The sequence below is a fragment of the Diabrotica undecimpunctata genome, chromosome 5 (genome assembly GCF_040954645.1).
Source record: "Diabrotica undecimpunctata isolate CICGRU chromosome 5, icDiaUnde3, whole genome shotgun sequence".
NCBI lineage: Eukaryota > Metazoa > Arthropoda > Insecta > Coleoptera > Chrysomelidae > Diabrotica > Diabrotica undecimpunctata.
Genome location: NC_092807.1, coordinates 14,409,001 through 14,435,663, shown reverse-complemented (window position 1 = coordinate 14,435,663; position 26,663 = coordinate 14,409,001). Strand labels below are relative to the sequence as shown.

At 35.4% G+C, this 26,663-nt stretch overlaps 1 protein-coding gene across 2 annotated transcripts in view; it reads right to left on the bottom strand.

Annotated features, from left to right (window-relative positions):
- The window catches only part of LOC140441107 (probable cytochrome P450 6a13), a 71,746-nt gene that overhangs the window by 18,224 nt on the left and 26,859 nt on the right, over window positions 1–26,663 (bottom strand). For both annotated transcript variants that reach the window (XM_072531551.1, XM_072531549.1), the window contains exons 2-4: window positions 22,223–22,545; window positions 13,272–13,505; window positions 2,063–2,246 (exon numbers count right to left, since the gene is read on the bottom strand). In XM_072531551.1, the coding sequence (XP_072387652.1) occupies window positions 2,063–2,246; window positions 13,272–13,505; window positions 22,223–22,534 (730 nt within the window). In that variant the 5' untranslated portion in view covers window positions 22,535–22,545. The remainder of the gene's footprint in view (window positions 1–2,062; window positions 2,247–13,271; window positions 13,506–22,222; window positions 22,546–26,663) is intronic.

The following is a 26,663-nucleotide window of genomic DNA, read 5'->3' as shown; positions in this document are numbered from 1 at the left end:
ACAGTTAAAAAATACTATTTATTTCTATGTACCTATACATATACATATTTAAATATTTTTCAAACTTGCTTTAAAAAAATTGGTAACTTTCTTCTGTTTCTTGACATAAAGTGAATTTTTAAAAGCTATATCTTTCCATTTTTTTTTTAAATCAAGACGTCTATTGAAGATGACCTAGGTTGTTGTTCAATATACTTCAGTGCCACCTTCATTGCAGCCCTCGCTTCGGTGTGGCCGAACTTTTTCTCTCCGTCAACATCATCAGTCTCCTCATTTTCATAGGGCTCTTCATGTGTTGCTAGTGTAATTATTTCGTCGTCTGTCAAAAATTCGTTTTCAAGTTCCTCGTCACAGTTCGTCCATTCTTCAATATCTTCGACCTGCAATTGGACATTTTCGGATAACGTTTAGAGATCTTGAAGAATGGTGGTAGAATTATCTTCTTCGTGTGATTGTTGACACTCAACAAATTCCTTAATGTTGGCCCAAAGTTTTTGCCAAGACTTTGCGAAGTAGAAGCAGGAATTTCTTGGAAGGCAGAAGCTAACATCTAAATTACGTCGTTTAAGTTAATTTTTTTAAAGATATCAATAAAATTAAGACCTTCATTTTCTGCGCATTGTAAAATTTCGGACAGTAATTTTCGTCTGTATCGTCTTTTTAAGCTTTCAATCACCCTTTGATCCATCGGTTGCACCAAGCTTGTCACATTAGGAGAAAGAAAGATAATTTTTATGTCATCTGTCTTGCATGTTAGGTTTCCAGGATGAGTTGGAGCATTATCCAGAAGTAGGACTGCTTTAGTGAGAAGATTTAGGCTCTTAAGATTTTGCGTTACTTTCGGAACAAATCACGCTCAAACCATTCTTTGAATAGATCAGCGCTCATCCATGCTGATTTTTGTGATCTGTAGAATACGGGGAGGGACGATGGATGTAGATTTTTAAATGCACGCGGTTTAGCGGACTTACCAACAACGAAAAGAGGAATTTTGTGTGTTCCTGCTGCATTTGAACAAACAGCAACTGTAATGCGACTCTTTATTCTTTTTAAATCCAGAAGCCGATTTTTCATGACTTCCCAAAAATGATTTTTCTGGAAGCATTTTAAAATTAAGACCCGTCTCATCCATGTTATATACTTGTTCGGGTTTTAATTTTTCCATTTTTATAATTTCTACAAACTTGGAGGTAAAATCAGTTGCACCTGAAGCATTTACGGACATTTTTTCTCTACTTACGCCTGCATAATTAACTTCGTGACGTGCCTTCCAGCGAGTCAGCCAACCTTCACTTGCAATAAATTCGCCTCCGTCTATAATTTTGCTGTGTATACATACAGCTTTTTCCCTTAGGAAAAGGCTTTATGTATACACAGGAAGGAACCACAACCAAAGAGCTTCATCTACTATCTCGAATTTCGTTTTTTTAGTGCATCTAGTTATTAGATTTTTATCTGATTCCATTTGGGCGCAGAAATCCTCAATTAAACGCCGATCCCTTCGCCAGTCATTCACTGTTCTTTTCCCCACATTCAACTCCGAACAAATTTTCTTTACCGATTCACCTTTGTCGATCCGTTTAAGCACACTTAGACGTTTTTCCATCGTCACAACCAGACGTTTACGCTTCTCGTTCATTTTCGCACAAGACGAATTCAATCCACGAAAGCAAAAACAGAAGTGACAGAACCCTAGAATAACAGTGTGTTGGGTTGTTCTCTGACAGAACTGACAACCGGGGGCGAGAGACGATCATCAAGCGGCGCTTGATGATCGTCTAGTATGCAAAACAATAGAAAGGGGGCGTGACCGGTTAATGCAGGACCGGTTAAGAGAGAGTCTACTGTAATTAAAGCAACTTAAAAAATATACATAAGTTTTTTTAAAATTATTATGTCTAAATAAATGGCAGTGATATATATAAAGAGGTATAAACAATATAAATATATATATAAATATATATATATATATATATATATATATATATATATATATATATATATATATATATATATATATATATTACTATTAAACTAGATTCCATAACATGCAAAAACATACCCAATTTGAGAGCTAGCTCTGGAGCATAAGTCATCATCGATACTCTAGCTGCAAGTAATATATCTCTAAAACTGAAATAGGACTTTCCTATATTCCTGAATTTGCTTTCTTTGTCTGTAAAACAGTTACTGTCGAGTCCAAATGCGCAAGACACTATCACATCTGTGGTAAACATGGCCAAACACTGCAAAATTAAAAAATAATAAGACATTTAATAAAAAGTTTTGAAGCGAAGCTTCTGTGCTGGCGTTGTAATACTTTTTTCTCTGTAGTAAAATTTTGTGAAAGATTGTCAAAATTTAAAAGTCATAAATGCATCCGATTATGTTGTATCTTGTTATTTTCGTCTATTATGCCGTATATCTCTGTTCTCTTTTGCCCTCTTAATGATTTGATCGTATTCCAAAAGGATCTACTGTCATTTTTATGACCTTCATTTAAGCTGTTACCAAATTCTTTCTAGATTTTTTGTTTTCATCACTTACTGTCTTTTTGGCAATTTTATTTTTATTGTTATATATCTGTCACTCCAGTGAATAAGTGGTTAAGTCGAATTTTTGCCAAAATGGGTTAAGTGCACAAATGAGGAAAGAATGTGAACTCCGATGTTGTGAACAAGTAGTTGAGTTGTAAGCTGACTCTAGCCAAAGTTATACGTATGTGTATTTTTGGCCATCTTTAAAATTTATGTACTATTTAGATTAACTCGACTTACCTAATAACATATAAAATAATGTCTTAGGAAATAAATGGTTAAATTAACCTGCCCAGTTATGACCAATAATCGTTTTCTGTGCTTAACAGGTTAAGTCGAGTTGATCTTTTTTGGACCAGTATGCACAACTGGTTAACTATAATATAAGTTATTACATCACGACATTTTCTGGCTAATTTACGATCCAAAGCAGATACCTTTGGATGAGCTACAGCGTAGTTATACACTAGTCGTTAGATAGCGTTGTATGTACATTTATTGAAATATTAATTAACACTATTCGGGGAAGTACACGCGCATATAACGATATTATTATCGAGGATAAATTAAAAATTTACATTCATTTTATTTTTACTCTGTGACTGATAACATTATTTCTTCGTACTATTTCTGCATTCTGTTTAAAATATGCATTCCCGGTCAATATTTTTGAGAGAATTAAAAGAAAAAGCTTTGTCAAAAAAGATTGTGCTGCCTGCTTTTGATTCAAACGAACTAAAGGACAATAATCATAGCGATTTAATGAAAGGTAAGGTACTTACTTAGATTTGTGCAAAACCTTTCTAGAACAGTTCTTTGTTTCAGATGTGGATGTCGCAAATACATCATCAGCTAGTAATATCGTTGCAGTTGGCGTGCTGGAAGATTTCAGTTCAGATGATAGCATTGCTGATCCGATTTATTTACCACAGCCTGGATATTCAAGCTCGTCAGATGAAGGAAACTCCAACATTAAGCGGACGAAAAAAACAAATATGTGCCAAGAAGACAACAAACTAAAGGACAATAATGATAGCGATTTAATGAAAGGTTACTTACTTAGATTTGTGCAAAACCTTTCTAGAACAGTTCTTTGTTTCAGATGTGGATGTCGCAAATACATCATCAGCTAGTAATATCGTTGCAGTTAACGTGCTGGAAGATTTCAGTTCAGATGATAGCATTGCTGATCCGATTTATTTACCACAGCCTGGATATTCAAGCTCGTCAGATGAAGGAAACTCCAACATTAAGCGGACGAAAAAAACAAATATGTGCCAAGAAGACAACAAACTAAAGGACAATAATGATAGCGATTTAATGAAAGGTTACTTACTTAGATTTGTGCAAAACCTTTCTAGAACAGTTCTTTGTTTCAGATGTGGATGTCGCAAATACATCATCAACTAGTAATATCGTTGCAGTTAACGTGCTGGAAGATTTCAGTTCAGATGATAGCATTGCTGATCCGATTTATTTACCACAGCCTGGATATTCAAGCTCGTCAGATGAAGGAAACTCCAACATTAAGCGGACGAAAAAAACAAATATGTGCCAAGAAGACAACAAACTAAAGGACAATAATGATAGCGATTTAATGAAAGGTTACTTACTTAGATTTGTGCAAAACCTTTCTAGAACAGTTCTTTGTTTCAGATGTGGATGTCGCAAATACATCATCAGCTAGTAATATCGTTGCAGTTGGCGTGCTGGAAGATTTCAGTTCAGATGATAGCATTGCTGATCCGATTTATTTACCACAGCCTGGATATTCAAGCTCGTCAGATGAAGGAAACTCCAACATTAAGCGGACGAAAAAAACAAATATGTGCCAAGAAGACAACAAACTAAAGGACAATAATGATAGCGATTTAATGAAAGGTTACTTACTTAGATTTGTGCAAAACCTTTCTAGAACAGTTCTTTGTTTCAGATGTGGATGTCGCAAATACATCATCAGCTAGTAATATCGTTGCAGTTAACGTGCTGGAAGATTTCAGTTCAGATGATAGCATTGCTGATCCGATTTATTTACCACAGCCTGGATATTCAAGCTCGTCAGATGAAGGAAACTCCAACATTAAGCGGACGAAAAAAACAAATATGTGCCAAGAAGACAACAAACTAAAGGACAATAATGATAGCGATTTAATGAAAGGTTACTTACTTAGATTTGTGCAAAACCTTTCTAGAACAGTTCTTTGTTTCAGATGTGGATGTCGCAAATACATCATCAACTAGTAATATCGTTGCAGTTAACGTGCTGGAAGATTTCAGTTCAGATGATAGCATTGCTGATCCGATTTATTTACCACAGCCTGGATATTCAAGCTCGTCAGATGAAGGAAACTCCAACATTAAGCGGACGAAAAAAACAAATATGTGCCAAGAAGACAACAAACTAAAGGACAATAATGATAGCGATTTAATGAAAGGTTACTTACTTAGATTTGTGCAAAACCTTTCTAGAACAGTTCTTTGTTTCAGATGTGGATGTCGCAAATACATCATCAGCTAGTAATATCGTTGCAGTTGGCGTGCTGGAAGATTTCAGTTCAGATGATAGCATTGCTGATCCGATTTATTTACCACAGCCTGGATATTCAAGCTCGTCAGATGAAGGAAACTCCAACATTAAGCGGACGAAAAAAACAAATATGTGCCAAGAAGACAACAAACTAAAGGACAATAATGATAGCGATTTAATGAAAGGTTACTTACTTAGATTTGTGCAAAACCTTTCTAGAACAGTTCTTTGTTTCAGATGTGGATGTCGCAAATACATCATCAGCTAGTAACATCGTTGCAGTTGGCGTGCTGGAAGATTTCAGTTCAGATGATAGCATTGCTGATCCGATTTATTTACCACAGCCTGGATATTCAAGCTCGTCAGATGAAGGAAACTCCAACATTAAGCGGACGAAAAAAACAAATATGTGCCAAGAAGACAACAAACTAAAGGACAATAATGATAGCGATTTAATGAAAGGTTACTTACTTAGATTTGTGCAAAACCTTTCTAGAACAGTTCTTTGTTTCAGATGTGGATGTCGCAAATACATCATCAGCTAGTAATATCGTTGCAGTTAACGTGCTGGAAGATTTCAGTTCAGATGATAGCATTGCTGATCCGATTTATTTACCACAGCCTGGATATTCAAGCTCGTCAGATGAAGGAAACTCCAACATTAAGCGGACGAAAAAAACAAATATGTGCCAAGAAGACAACAAACTAAAGGACAATAATGATAGCGATTTAATGAAAGGTTACTTACTTAGATTTGTGCAAAACCTTTCTAGAACAGTTCTTTGTTTCAGATAGGGTTGTCGCAAATACATCATCAACTAGTAATATCGTTGCAGTTAACGTGCTGGAAGATTTCAGTTCAGATGATAGCATTGCTGATCCGATTTATTTACCACAGCCTGGATATTCAAGCTCGTCAGATGAAGGAAACTCCAACATTAAGCGGACGAAAAAAACAAATATGTGCCAAGAAGACAACAAACTAAAGGACAATAATGATAGCGATTTAATGAAAGGTTACTTACTTAGATTTGTGCAAAACCTTTCTAGAACAGTTCTTTGTTTCAGATGTGGATGTCGCAAATACATCATCAGCTAGTAATATCGTTGCAGTTGGCGTGCTGGAAGATTTCAGTTCAGATGATAGCATTGCTGATCCGATTTATTTACCACAGCCTGGATATTCAAGCTCGTCAGATGAAGGAAACTCCAACATTAAGCGGACGAAAAAAACAAATATGTGCCAAGAAGACAACAAACTAAAGGACAATAATGATAGCGATTTAATGAAAGGTTACTTACTTAGATTTGTGCAAAACCTTTCTAGAACAGTTCTTTGTTTCAGATGTGGATGTCGCAAATACATCATCAGCTAGTAACATCGTTGCAGTTGGCGTGCTGGAAGATTTCAGTTCAGATGATAGCATTGCTGATCCGATTTATTTACCACAGCCTGGATATTCAAGCTCGTCAGATGAAGGAAACTCCAACATTAAGCGGACGAAAAAAACAAATATGTGCCAAGAAGACAACAAACTAAAGGACAATAATGATAGCGATTTAATGAAAGGTTACTTACTTAGATTTGTGCAAAACCTTTCTAGAACAGTTCTTTGTTTCAGATGTGGATGTCGCAAATACATCATCAGCTAGTAACATCGTTGCAGTTGGCGTGCTGGAAGATTTCAGTTCAGATGATAGCATTGCTGATCCGATTTATTTACCACAGCCTGGATATTCAAGCTCGTCAGATGAAGGAAACTCCAACATTAAGCGGACGAAAAAAACAAATATGTGCCAAGAAGACAACAAACTAAAGGACAATAATGATAGCGATTTAATGAAAGGTTACTTACTTAGATTTGTGCAAAACCTTTCTAGAACAGTTCTTTGTTTCAGATGTGGATGTCGCAAATACATCATCAGCTAGTAACATCGTTGCAGTTGGCGTGCTGGAAGATTTCAGTTCAGATGATAGCATTGCTGATCCGATTTATTTACCACAGCCTGGATATTCAAGCTCGTCAGATGAAGGAAACTCCAACATTAAGCGGACGAAAAAAACAAATATGTGCCAAGAAGACAACAAACTAAAGGACAATAATGATAGCGATTTAATGAAAGGTTACTTACTTAGATTTGTGCAAAACCTTTCTAGAACAGTTCTTTGTTTCAGATGTGGATGTCGCAAATACATCATCAGCTAGTAACATCGTTGCAGTTGGCGTGCTGGAAGATTTCAGTTAAGATGATAGCATTGCTGATCCGATTTATTTACCACAGCCTGGATATTCAAGCTCGTCAGATGAAGGAAACTCCAACATTAAGCGGACGAAAAAAACAAATATGTGCCAAGAAGACAACAAACTAAAGGACAATAATGATAGCGATTTAATGAAAGGTTACTTACTTAGATTTGTGCAAAACCTTTCTAGAACAGTTCTTTGTTTCAGATGTGGATGTCGCAAATACATCATCAGCTAGTAACATCGTTGCAGTTGGCGTGCTGGAAGATTTCAGTTCAGATGATAGCATTGCTGATCCAATTTATTTACCACAGCCTGGATATTCAAGCTCGTCAGATGAAGGAAACTCCAACATTAAGCGGACGAAAAAAACAAATATGTGCCAAGAAGACAACAAACTAAAGGACAATAATGATAGCGATTTAATGAAAGGTTACTTACTTAGATTTGTGCAAAACCTTTCTAGAACAGTTCTTTGTTTCAGATGTGGATGTCGCAAATACATCATCAGCTAGTAATATCGTTGCAGTTAACGTGCTGGAAGATTTCAGTTCAGATGATAGCATTGCTGATCCGATTTATTTACCACAGCCTGGATATTCAAGCTCGTCAGATGAAGGAAACTCCAACATTAAGCGGACGAAAAAAACAAATATGTGCCAAGAAGACAACAAACTAAAGGACAATAATGATAGCGATTTAATGAAAGGTTACTTACTTAGATTTGTGCAAAACCTTTCTAGAACAGTTCTTTGTTTCAGATGTGGATGTCGCAAATACATCATCAACTAGTAATATCGTTGCAGTTAACGTGCTGGAAGATTTCAGTTCAGATGATAGCATTGCTGATCCGATTTATTTACCACAGCCTGGATATTCAAGCTCGTCAGATGAAGGAAACTCCAACATTAAGCGGACGAAAAAAACAAATATGTGCCAAGAAGACAACAAACTAAAGGACAATAATGATAGCGATTTAATGAAAGGTTACTTACTTAGATTTGTGCAAAACCTTTCTAGAACAGTTCTTTGTTTCAGATGTGGATGTCGCAAATACATCATCAGCTAGTAATATCGTTGCAGTTGGCGTGCTGGAAGATTTCAGTTCAGATGATAGCATTGCTGATCCGATTTATTTACCACAGCCTGGATATTCAAGCTCGTCAGATGAAGGAAACTCCAACATTAAGCGGACGAAAAAAACAAATATGTGCCAAGAAGACAACAAACTAAAGGACAATAATGATAGCGATTTAATGAAAGGTTACTTACTTAGATTTGTGCAAAACCTTTCTAGAACAGTTCTTTGTTTCAGATGTGGATGTCGCAAATACATCATCAGCTAGTAACATCGTTGCAGTTGGCGTGCTGGAAGATTTCAGTTCAGATGATAGCATTGCTGATCCGATTTATTTACCACAGCCTGGATATTCAAGCTCGTCAGATGAAGGAAACTCCAACATTAAGCGGACGAAAAAAACAAATATGTGCCAAGAAGACAACAAACTAAAGGACAATAATGATAGCGATTTAATGAAAGGTTACTTACTTAGATTTGTGCAAAACCTTTCTAGAACAGTTCTTTGTTTCAGATGTGGATGTCGCAAATACATCATCAGCTAGTAATATCGTTGCAGTTAACGTGCTGGAAGATTTCAGTTCAGATGATAGCATTGCTGATCCGATTTATTTACCACAGCCTGGATATTCAAGCTCGTCAGATGAAGGAAACTCCAACACTAAGCGGACGAAAAAAAAACAAATATGTGCCAAGAAGACAACAATGGAAGTAATTTATGTAACACTGAAGTTGTTGAGGTGAGAACTAATAATAATAAAAAAGATATTAAAAGAGGGAGATCCAGACGTCATAGAGCCGAATGCAAAAAATTGAGAAATTTAGGAAAATCATATATAACCGAAAAAGGAAAAATAATTTCTGAACGAACAGTGGGTACTTTAAAATCATATAGAATAAAATGCAATGACAGGATAACAGAAAATGATAAAAAAAATTTGCTTCGAAAACTATTGGAATTTAGGAAGTAAAAACAAGAGGGCCAGTTACGTTGGTTCTTTAATAGAAATAAATGATAAAAAGACTAAAAAAAATATTATTAATCCAAAAAAAGACAGGTCATGCAGTTGCTCGTACCATTTAATAATTGATAAACAAAAAGTAAAAGTATGCCGAGATTGTTTCCAAAAAATATTGGGCGAAACAAAAGGTTTCGTCCAATTAGTAATAGAAAAAAAGACCAATTCTGCAAGTGGTATAATACAAAAAGACCAACGAGGTTTAGCCTCGCCTCAAAGTTAATGGAGCTTAAAAGATTTGCAGGATGTCAAGTCCCATATTTTGTCATTCCCCAATTACGAGAGCCACTATTGTCGAAATCGAACTAATAAGAAATTTTTACCATCCAATTTGACTATTTCAAAAATGTTTGATTTGTATAAGGAAGGACGAGCATCTTCTGTTTGCCTAACTATTTACACTAAAATCTTTCGTGATTTAGGTTTAGCTTTTAAAAAACCAAAGCAAGATACATGTCACAAATGTGACAATTTTAATGTACAAATTAAATTATCCTCAGGAGAATATAAAACCCAATTAATAGCCGAAAGAGACGAACATCATAACATGGCTCAATTTGCTTATGAGCAGAAAAGTCGAGACAAGGCAACTGCTACAGAAAATCAATCGAAAGGAGTTTATGCATTTGACTTGCAACAGTGTCTGCCTACCCCTTACCTTACAACCTCAGTTTCTTTCTACAAGAGGCAGCTGTGGAGCTTTAACCTCACGGTGCATGACATGGTAACAGACAAAGCAACTTGCTACTTGTGGGATGAAACCATATCTGGCAGGGGAGCTAATGAAATCGCCTCATGCCTTAATCATTTTTTAACACACTTGTCTTCTGAAAAAACAGAAGTAACATTTTATTCCGATACGTGTGGCGGTCAAAATAAAAATAACGTCGTTGCATTAATGTTTCTTAATTTTGTGAATCAAAAGGCAAACCTGAAGATCAACCACAAATTTTTGGTTAGTGGTCATACCCATATGGAGTGTGATACTGACCACTCCGTTATTGAAAGGGCCAAGAAAAAAACTAATTTAAAAATAAATCATCTTAACGACTGGGCACAGTTAATCAGAATTGCTAAACAAAAAAATCCTTTTGAAATTGTTATGATGTTGAAAGAGAATTTCTTCGATTTTAATTCGCTTGTGAAGAAACATGGCCCTTACATTATTAGAAAAATTGATAATGATGGCGAACGGTTTCTGTGGAAACCTGTCCAATGGCTTCAATATGCTCAAAGCGGCGGCCAAATTTCATTTAAGTGCTCATTAAAAGAAGAAGATCATTTCAAAACAATAAATTTTGCTCGTAGAGGATGTCCAACTATATTATTTAGTTTACCCAATATTAACAACGAATCAGTACCGATAGCAGCAGAAAAGAAAAAATCCTTCATTCCATTCATTTTATCAAAACCTGAAAACGAAAAACGATGTCGCCAATGATCCTGACCTGGAAGAATTGGATCCTGACGAAGATACACCAAATAATTCATAATAAATGTTTTTTAAACTGTTAAACTGTTTTTGTTAAATTTAAAATAAAGAGATATCCTTTTTTTATGTTTTAAGTCATTAAACCAAGAAATAAAATACACAGATTGGCTTATTTTTATTAATATATTGATGTGAATAACTGGGTAAGTCGACGGTGAATAAATGGTTAAGTCTCACATCTCAGTATCCTAATCACTTAGTAGTTACAGAATGACACCAATAATACATTTGTATTCTATCTAATTTTTTTGTAAATGTTTTAGCATTCTATCGTATAAAATCGATTTATGACATGTTGTCAAAACTTGTAACTCATCTCCTGAAAACTATGCAAAATTGACTTAACCACTTATTCACTGGAGTGACAGATATTTCTTTGCCCCTTGAATGCTTTGTTTGCACATATCTTTTCCATGCTTCTTTTTTATCAGTGATAGCTACTTTTATTGGGTATGTCTACCATCTGGTTCGATTTTGGTTTTTCATTATTTTCTTAATTCCACAGAATTCTTTAGTTGATTCTTATCTTACTTCCTTTAATTTTTTTTTCATTTGTCATCTTTTCATATTTCTAGAATGTATTATTTATTTTATTTTGGCAAATATCTCTGGATTTTGTTTATATTTAGTTTCCTTATGCAAAGAATGGTTAAAGGGTTTTCGCACGAGATACCCACTACTTTTATCGAGATCTCCTGAAGCAACATCGACCGCTTACAGTTGTGCTTTTAACAGAACTGTTGTAACACAATTTTTCACTTTGCTTAAGATCATATTGGATAAAACGCCATTCCTAGCACTGAGGATATATAATGTAGATGAGACGTCTGTGAGTACAGTACTAGGAAAAATCTGTAAGATTCTTGCTAAAAGGAGCCGGAAACAAGATGGTAGAGCAGTCTCTACCGAACGAATTGTATCTAGTACCGCAATCATTTGTATGTCTGCGGGATATGCATATGTTCCACCGATAGTTTTTTCCCGAAAGAAGATGAAGGAGGAGTTAAAAGATGGGGCACCACCAGAAGCAGCATTCAGATGCAATAATTCTGGGTGGATGAATCTCGATGTCTTTGCAGATTGGTTTAATCATTTTATATCTTGCGTTAAACCATCAGCAGAAGACCCCGCGCTCCTAAGTCTTGATATTTACCTTTCTCACACTAAGAACTACGCTACTAAGAGGTATAAACTTGTTAAATACTACGCTAAAACTTACAACTAAAATTTTACAAGTGCTAATAAATCAGAGAATAAGTTTAGCAGATGAACAACAGGGTTTTCGTAGTCAAAGATCGTGTACAGATGCAATATTCATTATAAAGCAAATTACTGCCAAAGCTTTCTCTATAAGAGCAGAAGCCCAAACCTTACTATGGCCTAGAAAAGATAGGAAAGGGAAAGGTCAATTGAAAGATGGCAAGAAGAATGGACCGAGGATGTGGCACAGTGGACGAAAATGCTGATCCCGAACATAAGAGATTGGGTGGACTGTGCTCACAGAACACGGGTGTTTTAGGGCCTACCTCTCTAGGTACTGAAAGGCTAATACAGATGAATGCCTGTACTGTGGACATTCGGACGCTGTGACACATACGATTGCAACAGATGGATAGTAAAAAGAAACAGAATGGAAAGAGAGACATGTGTGAATTTTGTTACAGTGAGAGAAATTATTGAGAAAATGATTGAAAATAAAGTAGGTTCACTAGCATACACAATTAAATCCGTGCAGTGATCAAGAAAAAAGAAGAGGAAGAAAGACAGCTGGACCAAAGGCAAAGTTAAGAGGGAAAAATGCTGGAAGTTGAAGCTAGAAAAGTGGGTCAGACTGTATGAGTTAGAATGCGTGAGTCAGACTGTAGGGAAGAACGAAATGCACGTATGGGAGTGATGTCGTACTTCATAGGAGCGATGAGGGACGCGCTACCTGGAACGAGACAGGAAGCCTCCTTGCTGATGAATAGAGTGTGGATGTGGATGAATGGAGAATGAATAAATGAAGGTAGTGCTTCGGAAGTGATGCAGGCCTTACAGCGGCCATTCTGCTTCCGGGTCGCTGGATGACAGAGGAGGGTCTGGTTTAGCAGGTAGGCGTTCGGCGTAGACTCGGTGATGGGAGGGCATTTTAAAGTACCTCGGGAACTATCGCCCGGAGTACGAAAAACGAATCCTGCACTAAGGTCAGTCAGGCGACGTCCTGGACTGAGATGTCTTTTGAAGATTCCAGACCCCCCCTCTATAAAGACGAAAAAAAAACTCTCCCCTATCAATTAGAAAAATCAAGTACACTAGAAGTACCTACTTATAAAAGAAAAATTTAAAATCATATGAATATATAAATGTTGAACAATTTTATGGATCAGATTTACCTCTCTAATATCGACGTCTTGTTTCTTTTCAGCCAATTGTTCAATGAATTTCGTCATTTGTCCACATGCGTGGGTTATAAGTGGAAACATCATTTTCATTTTTCCTGTCGTGAATGTTGGAGTTAGTTTTGTTCTCATATTTTTCCAATTCGTTTCGTCCATTACGAAGAGATTTTCTGTTACCTGATCATGCTTTAAGTAATAAAATCCTCTATCTACAAAGTAACTGAAGTCCTGAAAAAGGAGAAATATTATTAGACTAAAGTTTAGGAAAAAAAGAACTAGGTTGAACAGCATGGTTAAAAGTGCGTCTCCCTGTCTTACCACCATGTTGATGTCAAACAGGGGAGACGGTTCTTCGTCTGCTCTAACTGCGGCTTTTGAACCCTGCAACGTTATTTTTATGAGGCTGATATACTTTTTGGTATACATAGATTTCGGAGGTCTTCCAGCATTTTGTTTCTTTTCATAGTATCAAAAGCTTGTTTAAAGTCTATATACATATTATATAGTTCTATGCCGTATTGATAAGCTTTCTCTTGTATTGTTCTAAGTATAAATATGTTGTCTGTAGTAGCTCTATTTGGTCTGAATCCATTTTGACAATCACCAATTACATTTTCGGAGTATTTTGACAATCTAGTATAGATAATGCCAGGTTTTGTTTATTACATTTAGCAATGTAATTGGTCTGTAATTCTGGCATTTCCTCTTATCTCCTTTTTTATATATTGGTTGTATAAGTCCAACTCCCATTTATCCGGCATTTGCTCCTTGGTCCATACCAACTTTATCAGGTGATGGATTCTTCCCCAGAATTCTGGTCCTCCATATTTCAACAATTCTGCCGAAACTACGTCCGTTCCTAGCGCTTTACTGTTTTTTAGTTTCTTTATTATTTGAACTACTTCTTCATAACTCGGATTTTCAATGTGCAGCTCCGCCGTAAAATATATTGTCTCGTTTTGACCATTTCAATTGTCTGCATTTAGGTTTTCCTCAAAGTATTCTTTCCATCTCATTACAATTTTTTGTTTCTCTGTTAGTGTGCTTTCTTTTATTATTTTATAGAATTTTCTGCTCTTTTGTCTGTTGTTATGTTCTAGGATTTCTTGTACTTGTTTTTCAAGGCCTTTTTTTTCTTCTGCATATTCTAGTCGCTTGTATTCTCTTTTAGTTATAAATTTATCTGCTATTTCTTGTGTTTCTTAACTGTAAGTAACAAACTTCTGTAAGTTTGTTAAGCCTGCAGATTCCGATATTATTGTTTTTAATTGTCTCCATTCTTCCTCTGCAGTATCTTCCTCTCTGATTCCGTTGAGTTTTATTTGAAGAGAATTTTGATATTTTTGTGTCTTTGTTGGACTTTTGAATCCTTTAACGTTCCATTTTTTAATTTGGCCATTTTTCCCCTTTGCCACTGTCGCCATTTTCTGCCGCATTTTTACCCCTCGCATGAAAGAGATCTGAGTCATAGTTTACCCCGCGATACGTTCTGACATTAGTTATGTCTGTTGCCCATCTTTGTGGGATGAGGATGTGGTCAATTTGATTGGCTTCATTGGTTCCTGGTATTTTCCATGTTCCTTTATGGATATCTTTTCTCTGGAAGTTAGTGCTGACAACTACATAATTATTTGCTGTTGCAAATTGTGCAACCCCAAGTCCATTTTGACTGGTTTCATTATGCAAACTATGTTTCCCAAATATGCTTACGAAAGTTTCTTCTTTCCCCAGCTTAGCGTTAAAGTCGCCTAATGTTATAACAGCATCGTGTCTTTGGATTTTATCACATACTTCCTGAAGTTCTCCATAGAATCTTTCAACCTCGTCTTCATCAGCCTCTTCCGTCGGTGCATATACATTAACCATTGTCACGTTATGCAGTTTGCCTTTGAGTCTTATGGTGCAAATTTTGTCTGATATTGGTGTAAATGCAATAATGGCTTTTCGCAGTCTTTTAGTAACTACAAACCCTACTCCTTTTTTACCTTTACCTACGTCTCATTTCATTTCCGGAGTAGTATAGTGAGAACTTATTTTTACGAATTTCTCCTGGCTCTTCCATCTGATTTCCTGCAGTGCCAAAATTTCTACCCCGTATTTTTCAACTTCTTCTGCCATACTTATCATAGCTCCTGCCTTTAAGAGGGTAGTATACCCCCTTTAAGGCAGGAGCTCCCTCTTTATACCGACTTTACCAAGTATAATTGAATAGGTGATTGGAAAAAGGATAACATTCCTGTGAATCATGTTTTTAGAAAATATAAAAAAACTGTTTTACTAAAAACATTTCTATTTGACATTTGTATACTTTGACAAGGTACATTTAATGCCAAAGTACTAACAGTCCATTCCTATTAGGTAAGTAGTTATTGATATTTGAAAGTACAAAAATTTTATCCTTTTTCCACTCAAAATCGAAAACGTTAGTAAAACAAAATAAAAATAAAACATTTCATTTATAAAGAACTAATTTTTATTTCAGAAACAAACTTAAAATAAATGGCATTTATATTCTTTTTAGTCTTCTGGGTCACTGTTCTCTCTATTTTGTTGTAGGATTTGTGCATCTTTTTGGAGCTGTTGACTTTATTTTTGCATTTAAATCTTCACAGGTCCAGCAAACGTCGACTTAGGATCTACCCAACCGATATCCGTAGTTTTCTCGGAAATGTCGTAGATAATATTCGTACTTGACGATAGTTTTTAAATCAGCATTTTCATTAATAAAGAGCTCATACACCTTAGTTACGCTTAAGCTAGTATCTAAGTAGATAGTCACCTTTGAAGAATAATGGGACTCTTTTTTTGGAAATGATTTTATGTGATCATCAAGTTTATTTGCACGATTTGCATGTCTTTCTCTCATATCAACTGGTAAAGTTTTGATTTCGACCATTTTAGTTAAGCGTTGTACGACTTTGCTGGAGAGAGCATGTAAGCTTATATAAGCATTGCGGCAAATTTCAACTCTGCACGTACCTTTCATATCAAAATACTGAAAAGAAGAAGAAAACTGTCTAGCTTCTGCTGACGCAGGACGTTGTCTAGTAACATCATGTCTTTCTATTAATCCGATTAGGTATGCATCTTTTTCATTTTTTTCGATTTTCGGATTTCGATGATTGAACGTTTATATTCAAATGTGAAATCCGCCATACATTTCTTACGACAAATGCAATCTGGTCCGGTTACTTTAGCATTAATTAGTTTACCTTTATGTGTAAAAAACTCTCTTCCTTTTTGTCTTGCCAATTTTTCCCTTTCTTTTATGTGAAATTTTTTATCGAGCTTTCGCTTTTTTCCTACGCCTGAAGGCTGACCCCCCGAATAGTCCGAATCCGACATTTCTATAAACAAAGATTAAATTGTAATATTTTTAATATTGTTCTGAAGCTAATTTCTTGTGGCATTTTAAATTAATTAATATTTAAATGGGAATAAACCACAATTAAAGGTTAAAATACATTTATTGACGTTTCAATTTCCACTTCGGAAATCGTTCTCAAAATACAAACATTAGTAAATTTACTAATGTTTGTATTTTGAGAACGATTTCCGAAGTGGAAATTGAAACGTCAATAAATGTATTTTAACCTTTAATTGTGGTTTATTCCCATTTAAATATTAATTAATGTAATATTTTTATTCAACAATAACTAAATACTAACTTACCCATTAGATAGTGACCTATTAAATTATAGATAACATCAATTTTTACGGCAGGTCAATGTTAAATAAAATTTACTTTTAAAACAAATTTTAAAATACTTTTCAACAATAGCTAAATAATACTGTTTACTTTACTCGACGAAAGTGCAAAACAAACTGAAAATCAGCTGTTCCAGACTTCCTTTTTTACATTCCACATTCCTTTTTCCGTTCAACGACAATGTTTTATATACCTAAAGGCGACCGGCGATTTTATCGTTTTTGCGCTCAGCCGATAGAAATTCATAAAATGTCTATCTCACTTTAATTCGCCATATTTTTGCAATATTATCCTTTTTCCAATCACCCATTCAATTTTAATATAAGACGTTCCATATCTGCCATTGCTGCATCGTCACAAACAAACGATAAAATTACTGATTAAATTTTTTCGTATTGGCCAAAATGGTTTCCTTAACTAAGTTTTTTCTTTTTTTAGATATTATTTTCTGTTAATAGAATGATATGATATATGTAAAAGTAATATAAAATATTGTGTATTGTGAAAAGAGTAAGTTGAGTTGCCTAACTTTGGCAAATATTTTAATTTCAAGTACACTTTTTATATTTTCTTTTGGAAAATGTTTCCAATATCAATACTTTGTAATTACGGTCTTGTTTTTAATTATTGTTTTAAATTGTGTTAATAAAACTGCAAATTATTCGGAAATTGCACCATTATGGCTTCGGACTATACCTACATATCACATTTATTTAAATCTTTTTAAAATGTTCATATTTGTTGGTCTTCGAAGACTTTTATCAAAAATAAACAAGGTACTGTGAAGCTAAGTCGCTTTATTAAATTAAACTGAAACATTATGCATTAAATACCTACAATCAATTTTACATTAATTCTCTTCTATTGGTGATTCGTCTTTTGGAACATCATCTTGTGAATTACAAATCTCTTCTTGTACTGCAATTCGGCAGCTATTTTGTAGCAATCTTTGAATCTTTAAAAAATCTAGCTTGACTTTTTGAACTTCGAACCTCAACATAACAACATCGTTATACAATTCCATTATTCTGTCGGTATACATATGCATTTTCTGAATCATATCTGCGTATGTGGTGTCTGCTGATTTTCTTTGCAATTCGATAAGTTGTATTTCTTCTTCGACTTTATTTTCCATTGCGATTTTTTTTTAATAAAAAAATAGTCGTAAGTTATAACTGAAGAACGTTTACTTTAGGAAGTCAATCACTTATTACGCTGGAAGTGTAAGTATGCATGTGACAGTTATTGACATTTCATAGAAAACTAGATAGATACCTACCTACCAAATGACTCTTAAATTGAGTATTATCCTACATAAACAAGATTTGTAGAAAAATTCTCTAAAAAAAATTATTATTGAGCTCAACAGGTCTTAAAGGCCTAGTGCTTAAAATTTGAAATATTTCATCATACAATAATAAAATATTTCTAGACTAAAATACTCTAATAAATTACAATCTTAATGCTTTTAGTTATTTGATATTAATTAATCTAATTAATATATTTTATTAATCTGTTAAAGAAATCCCATTACGAAAAGTTGAAATAAGATTAGGAACATTTTGAGAAAAATCTTAGAACCAATTAAGGAAAATAAAGAATTCCAAGGAGTCACAAAATTATGAGGTATATGAACCATACCATTACTGAACCTCCTAGATAGCTTAGGCTTAGATGAATAAGAAGGAGAAATAATCTCGGAATATTCTATGATCCAGTGTAGGTACCTATTCAGCGAAAAGTTGTTGAAAATGAAAGAAAAAAAAATAACAAAAATTATACCATTAGGTACTTCGACTATATTAATGTCCTTCCTTTTATTTAAAATAGGTACCTACTTATTGACTGACGCTATAGAAATTTACATTGTGCGTAATTTATGTTATTCTAAAATAGATTCAACGGTTTGAATTTGCATGGTTGACCTTGATTTTATATTATTATTTATTTAAATAAAATAAACTTGTGATGCTATAAATGTTAGATATAACTGATTTTTTTAAGTTTTGCTGATTTTCTCCATTACTGATTGATATTGTACTAATAATGATGCTGCATTAATTTATTTAAATATCTATCATATCAAATGTTTTATTTGGATTTTCTTTTACTTACCTATTAATTTCAAATCAGTCGCATACAAAGTAAGCAGTGGCAGCTGGTAAGGGAGCGCTTCGGGCTGCCGCCCTCGGGTGCAAAGTTGTATCAAAGAAAAAATTATGAACATTATAGAAAGAAACTACCTTTAGAAGCCATTGATATTTTCTGCAATGCATTTCCAATAGTTGAAAAATATGCCATGACATTGGAATCGACAATATTTTACTCGCGGTCGGAAATAACATTGGAAAACGAAGATGCAGTTGCTTTTACGTATTTTAATTTAATAGTGTTCAACATTTTATGAAATAAGTAAACTTTTGGTTATTTTAACAAAGATACCAATGATAACTGCAGAAATTGAAAGTTGTTTCTCTACTTTGAAATTGATGACTACGTTTTTAAGGAATTACAATATCAGAAGAAAGCCCGACGGCACTTGCGATGTATTTATTCGAAAAAACTTTGGTTGGAGAAATTTCTAACTTCAACAGAAGGATTTAGTTTCATTTTCAGGGGTAGGCTTTTAGTAAGTACCTTTGTTTAGCATCCCAACATGAACAAAATTATCACCAACCGCCACTTAAAGTAAGGTATACTATATTCTTCTTCTTCTTCTTCGTCTTCTTGTTATGTAGACATGACTGTGTTTATTTTTCAATGTGCCTCCAGTAAGCTGTCCTTCCATCGTTTTGGTGGTCTTCCTACTAATCGTCTTCCTATTGGCAAACCGTATCTTACCGTCTTTACTACTCTATTTGGTGTCATTCAGCTTATATGATCGTTCCATTCTACTACTCTTTACTACCGTCTTTACTACTCTATAAATCGTCTTCACTTTGAGAGAGTAGTATTGCGTCGTCTGCATAGCAGATTATTTTAAGTTGTTTTTCTCCCATTTGGTATCCTTTTTTAATTCTTACTTTTTTTATTATTTCATCATAGTCATAGTCATAGTCATCTTTATTGATCCTTTAAGACATTCAAAATAAATGTATAGGATACGTCACTACAGAATTTGGTATAAAAAACATTAATGTGTATAATACAATATTCACAGTGTAAAAAAAATTGACAAAACATAAAATATATAAAATAACATTTTTACAAGTAAATATGAAGCTATTGCAGTTTGTCCTCAAGATATTCATTTATAGAATAATATGCTTTTCTTAAGAGTAAATCTTTAACATTTTTTTTAAATTTAGAGATAAGTGGTATTTCTTTCACAGTTTTTGGCAAATGATTGTATAAGGTCAGTCCCATATATCTGAAGCAATTTTGAAATTTGGATGTTCTGTGTTTAGGAACTCGTAAAGATTCAGCACTTCTTGTATGGTAGTAGTGATTGTCTGAATTTACTGGAAATGTATTGATTTCCTCTTTGACATAAAGTAAACATTTATAGATATATAGGCAGTAGAAAGTTAAAATTTGCTGTTTAATAAAAACTGGTTTACAAGACTGTTGATAATCCAAATTAAAAATTTTACGGATAATTTTTTTTTGGTTAATGAACACCTTGTTACTATCTACTGAGTTCCCCCACAAAATTACATTGTAGCACATGTGGCTGTAAGCAAGGCTATAATAAACGTTCATTAATGCCGAGATGGGTAGTGTGTTTTTAATTCTTGATATAGCATAAAAAGCTTTATTCAATTTCATCTTCACTGAATTCACTTGCTCTGACCATTTGAGATTACAATCAATGAATACACCCAAAAACTTTGTAGAGTGAGTGGAAGATAACATATTGTTTCTATCGTGGATGATTAAGATATAGTCATATTTAGATGAGTTGTATGAATGAAAATAAATAATTTGCGTCTTGTCAATGTTTAATATTAGTCTGTTGGTATTACACCAGCGTATAAAGCAGTCAACAACAGTCTTCATTGTCATTTTTAATTCCTCTAGTGTACGTGCAGAGACTATTAACGAGGTATCATCAGCAAAAATTGATATTATAAGTGCCCTTATGTGATCTGGTAGGTCATTAATAAAAATTAGGAATAATAATGGTCCCAGCACGGATCCCTGTGGTACTCCTTTATTTGTCGTGTATGGTTCTGAGCTTGATTCTTTCATCTTAACAACACTCTTCCTGTCACTTAAGAAATTTATTATCCATTCTAGAAATATCCCTCTAAAACCAACGTTATATAATTTATTGCGAATAAATGTTATGTCTAAGCAGTCAAAAGCACGTGATAGATCAAAAAATAGTCCTGCCACGTCCATAATCAGGTTGAACAATAAAGGACTCAGGAAATCTCTCTGTCTTATTTCATTGCCAGCTTCAATAGGGTCGGTTAGTTCTTCTTCTACTTTTACTTTTATTGTGTTGTTTCGGTAGATATTTTCGATCTTTTTGATTATTCCTAGAGGTATCTCTCTTGCATAAAATAAGTGGAGAACGTCCTTTAATTTGACCCAGTCTAATGCCTTCTTAAGGTCCACGAAACGTAAATATGCAGGTTTGTTGTATTCTAATGATTTCTCTTGCACTTGCCTCATTATAAATATAGCGTCGGTGCATGATCTTCCTAAACTAAAACCCTGTTGTTTTTCTCTGTAATTTATCTGTAATTTTCCGGCTCCAATTTGTCTCCCTTTTTGAAGAGAGCTATTAGGGTGCTTGATCTCCATTCTTGAGGAATTCTGTTTTGTTCAATTATTTTTTGGATTAGTTTTAATAGTTGTTTGGTAAGATCTGGTCCTCCGTACTTTACGAGTTCGTTCGGTATTCTGTCCTCTCCTGGTGATTTTCTAGTTATACAGTGGGTGGCCAAATGGCATGGCCATTAGTTCAAATTTACGCAAATAAATAAAATAATAAATATGTTTTAAGAAATTTGAACAAGAAAAATTAATATCAGCAAAAAATAAAACTTTATTAAATGTGAATGGTCGCCAAAATAACGTCGAAGATAACTATAATCTACTTCAAAGAATTACAAATGATGCAAAAAATCACTTAAATACAAGAAAAAAAAGAGTGATTTGTCCAAAAATTCCAACAGGCAATAAATCACAATTGTTCCTGTATTGTGTATGTGTGTTGTGTGTTGCATATGTATTGTGTATGATTGATGATGTCACTCAAATTTTTTTAATATTTAATTCTGCTTACCTTTACCAAAATATCTCTAACATATTCAGGATCCAATATCAAGAGTGTAGGCCTGGCTATTGTGAAGAATCCTCCAATCTTCCATCCTTTCTCCCTCATTTTCGTGTAGCAGCTGTCTAAAATCCCTACGGGATAGCCTTTAGCCTTAGCGAAAATACTAATACAGTTTCCGTATGGAAACTTCGGCTCTAGATAAGGGACTCCTTTTTTAGACCAGTATGTGTACGAATATAGGAAATACGCGTATAATGATACTGCTGCTACGAGAAGTAGAGAGATTCCGTATCCCAGGAAGGTAAGAACCAAGCTCATTTTGATAGGCTCTGGAAAAAGACAGTCGGGGTTATATAAAGGATATACAAGTGCCGTGTTGGCATTATGAATAGCAGGTACTGAAACATTTAAGATCGAGCGTCAGCCTATTCAAGTTTGTTTTGCTTTTAGTTTTAGATTTTTGGACGTATTATGATGTATCTGTTAGAACGATGATACGTGTTCGAGAACCGTCAAGATGTAACGACCGGCTTACAAAGCGAGGCGTTCATTCAAGGGAGAATAGAGGTTGACTATTCCAGATGATTATAGTAAATAAGTATTTCTGTATTTAAGGAGCACTGTTGTTAGTTTTAGTTAGTTTATAAGAGAATAGGCCAACTATACTCAAAAGTACTACGAAACCTGATAGAAAATGATATTGTTACGATAAATATACTGGCCTAACTTTTATGACTAATTATTCTGTTTTATTGTAGAAATTTCGGTGGAAGTCTAGAACCAAAATTATGGTGAATGAGCCGGCTAAGCTTCTCGATCTTTCGATGCAAGACAATGCAATCTTTCGATGCTGTTCTAGTATATCAGGATTTCGTATATAAATACAACATTTTTATATGGAGGCCCAGTTAATTCTGAACCCGCGCTCGCGAATTTGTTACGTACGGATATAATATATAAATTATTGTCAGATAAGTTAATATAAATAAAGAAATAAATTAAATCCGTAAGTGTTATAAATATTGAACCTTTTAATAAATTCACAACAAATGGTGTCAGAGTGAGATCGAACATAAATTAGACTTATAATAATAATACAAGTGAATATAAAATAAATTGTGAAAATGACGACGATTTATGAGCTGACAGTGACTACTTTAAGAAGACATCTAGAAGACAGAGAATTAGCTTCTACCGGAAAAAAAGGCTGAGTTAGTCCAACGACTAAAGAACGCTTTGCTAGAAGAAGGACTAGATCCAGAGACTTATATATTTGAAGACAAACATGATGCTGTCATCTCGTCGATTTCGAAATTAGAGAACAAAGTCTCTGGCGATATTTCGAAAGTTTCCGGCGACATCGCTTCTTTAGAAAGCAAAGTCACTTCTGAGATGTCTGCCCTGGACGATAGAATATCTTCGTTAAAAAACCAAGTTGCTGCCGATATGTTAGCCTTCGAAGAAAAGATTAAAGAGATGGAAAGGAAGATGGAAGAAACAGGGACAGCAGAGAGAGGTAACAATCCGATTACAGTGGAGATAAAAGAAGACGAGACGAAATTTAAGTTGGAGACACGGCCGAAATTTGAAGGAAGTGGAGGTTCTATTCATGTTAAAGTCCCAACTTTCGACGGAAAATCATCATGGAACAACTACATGAAACAGTTCGAATCAGCCGCAAGAGCAAATGGATGGTCTGAAAAAGAAAAGGCTGTAAACCTGACTATCGCTCTTCGAGGAGATGCCTTAGATGTGCTTCAGACCATAGCCGTAGAGGAGACCGATGATTTCGAACAACTGAAGAAGAGGTTAAATATGCGATATGGCCACGAACATTTGGAGCATGTATATCAGTCACAGCTTAAAAATCGTAGACAGAAGAAAGATGAGGCTCTTCAAGAATATGAGGTAGATATTGCCAGATTAGTACGATATGCTTATCCAACAGCTCCCGAAGACATGATGGAAAAATTGGCCGTTCAAACGTTTATTGATGGTCTTCGTGATCATGAAATGCAGAGAACACTGCGATTAGCTCGTCACAAGACGCTGGTTGATGTCCTATCCGCCGCCCTCGAATACGAGTCAGCTACGCAGGCCTCTGGCGGGTACAGTAAAGTTAGGACTGTAAAAGAGGAAGGAGACGAAGATAAACTTGACCAGCTCTTTAATTTGATGAAAAGCATGACATGCAAGAAAAAGAAGACCATAAAATCAAGAAACTCACCATCAGAAAAACCAGAACGAGTCAACCTTAGGGGGGCAGCTTCGACCCGGAACTTTTCCAAAGACCCTCTTATACTAATAGCTTCTTTGAAGTGTCGTGAAGATAGTGTATATGTAGATGGAGAAATAAATGGTAAAAGACATACGTTGTTGGTGGATACCGGAGCGACCAGAACCATTATACGCCCGACAGTTATAAACAGCCGAAAGAAACTGTTACCAACGAGGTTGCGACTTCGGACCGCTACAGGTGAAAATGCCAACATTCATGGAGAAATCCAGGTACAATTGGGAATTGGAGCAGAAAAGTTCGTCCATACAGTTATAGTTGCTGACATCGAAGAGGATGTTATATTAGGAATGGACGTAATGAATATGCATGGATTCCAATTGGATTTTAAGAATAAGGTAATCAAAGTTGGCAACGAGGAGGTATTTCTCCATCCACATAATGACAACACTGTGCAAGCAGCCATTACAGAAGATACAGTCGTGCCTGCGAGAAGCGAAACGATCATAGTAGCGCGGCTACAGGGATTTGTGGACGAAGGGAGACCTGTTATGATGGAGCCTTGGAACCACGACGATGAGGTTGGCCGTGGAATCATAATTGGAAAGGAATTGGTGACTTCGGCTAAGGAAATTCCTGTGAGACTTATCAATGTCAACGACTACCCAGTGACCATAAAAAAAGAGACAAAAGTAGGAACTTGTGTACCTGTGACATCCATAATCCGTCAGGCGACAACATCTGATAATTCCAACGACAAATTCGACCAAATGGTTGCAGTTGCAGGACAGTCTCTAAATCAGATGGAGAAAAGGAAATTAAGGGAATTTCTTCGGCAGTATCGTGATATTTTCGTACCGAAAGGAGGAAAGGCGGGAAGAACTACGGTTGTTAAGCATAAAATTGATACTGGTAATGCTAAGCCAATTCGTCAAACAGCTCGACGATTACCACAGGCGAAAAGAGAGGAAGCTGAAACGATTGTTCAGGAAATGAAGAAAGACGGGGTGATAGAACCTTCTACGAGCCCATGGGTCTCTCCGGTGGTCCTGGTTAAGAAGAAAGACGGAACGACGAGGTTCTGTGTGGATTACCGTTTGCTGAACAACGTTACCAAGAAAGATAGTTATCCTCTGCCTCGGATCGATGACACATTGGACACATTGGCTGGAAGTAAATTGTTTTCTACTTTGGATTTGAAGTCTGGATACTGGCAGGTAGAAATGGACCCAGTAGATAAAGAAAAGACAGCCTTCACCACAGGATCTGGATTGTGGCAATTCAACGTTATGCCATTTGGACTCTGTAATGCTCCTGCGACATTTGAGAGGCTTATGGAAAATGTGTTGAGAGGGTTATCTTGGAAAACATGCCTGGTTTATTTAGATGACATAATCGTCTTGGGGGAGACATTCGAAGAACATCTGAAGAATTTAGAAAACGTTTTTAATCGACTTAACGCTGCCCAATTGATGTTAAACCCCAAGAAGTGCCAGCTATTTCAAGGTAAAGTCAATTATCTGGGTCATATAGTCAGTAAAGAAGGAGTGGCCGTGGATAAGGGAAAAATCGATTCCATTAAGGAATGGCCAAAACCAACTGACAAACATCAAGTGAGAAGTTTTCTTGGACTATGTACTTACTACCGGAGGTTTATTAAGAAGTTTGCAGATATCGCTAAGCCATTAACGCGACTTACAGAGGAAGCAAGGGAATACCGCTGGGATATAGACTGCCAAAATGCCTTTGAAACGTTGAAAAAGCATTTAATAACAGCACCAATTTTAGGGTATCCACTGCCAGAAGGAGAGTTCATCTTAGATACGGATGCAAGTAATGTGGGAATTGGAGGAGTGCTGTCTCAGATTCAAGGAGGACAGGAACGAGTCCTCGGATATTTTAGTAAAGTTCTTTCAAAACCTGAACGGAATTATTGCGTCACGAGAAGAGAACTTCTGGCAGTAGTGAAATCAGTAGAGCACTTCTATCAATATCTCTATGGCAGAAAGTTTCTAATCCGAACCGACCATGCCGCCCTTAAGTGGTTGATGCAGTTTAAGAATCCAGAGGGTCAGATAGCCAGGTGGATCGAACGACTCCAAGAATACGATTTTAAGATTGAGCACCGGGCCGGAGTTAGCCACAGAAACGCTGATTCTCTTTCCAGAAGGCCATGCCCAGCGGAGTGTTCCCACTGCAACAAAACGGAAT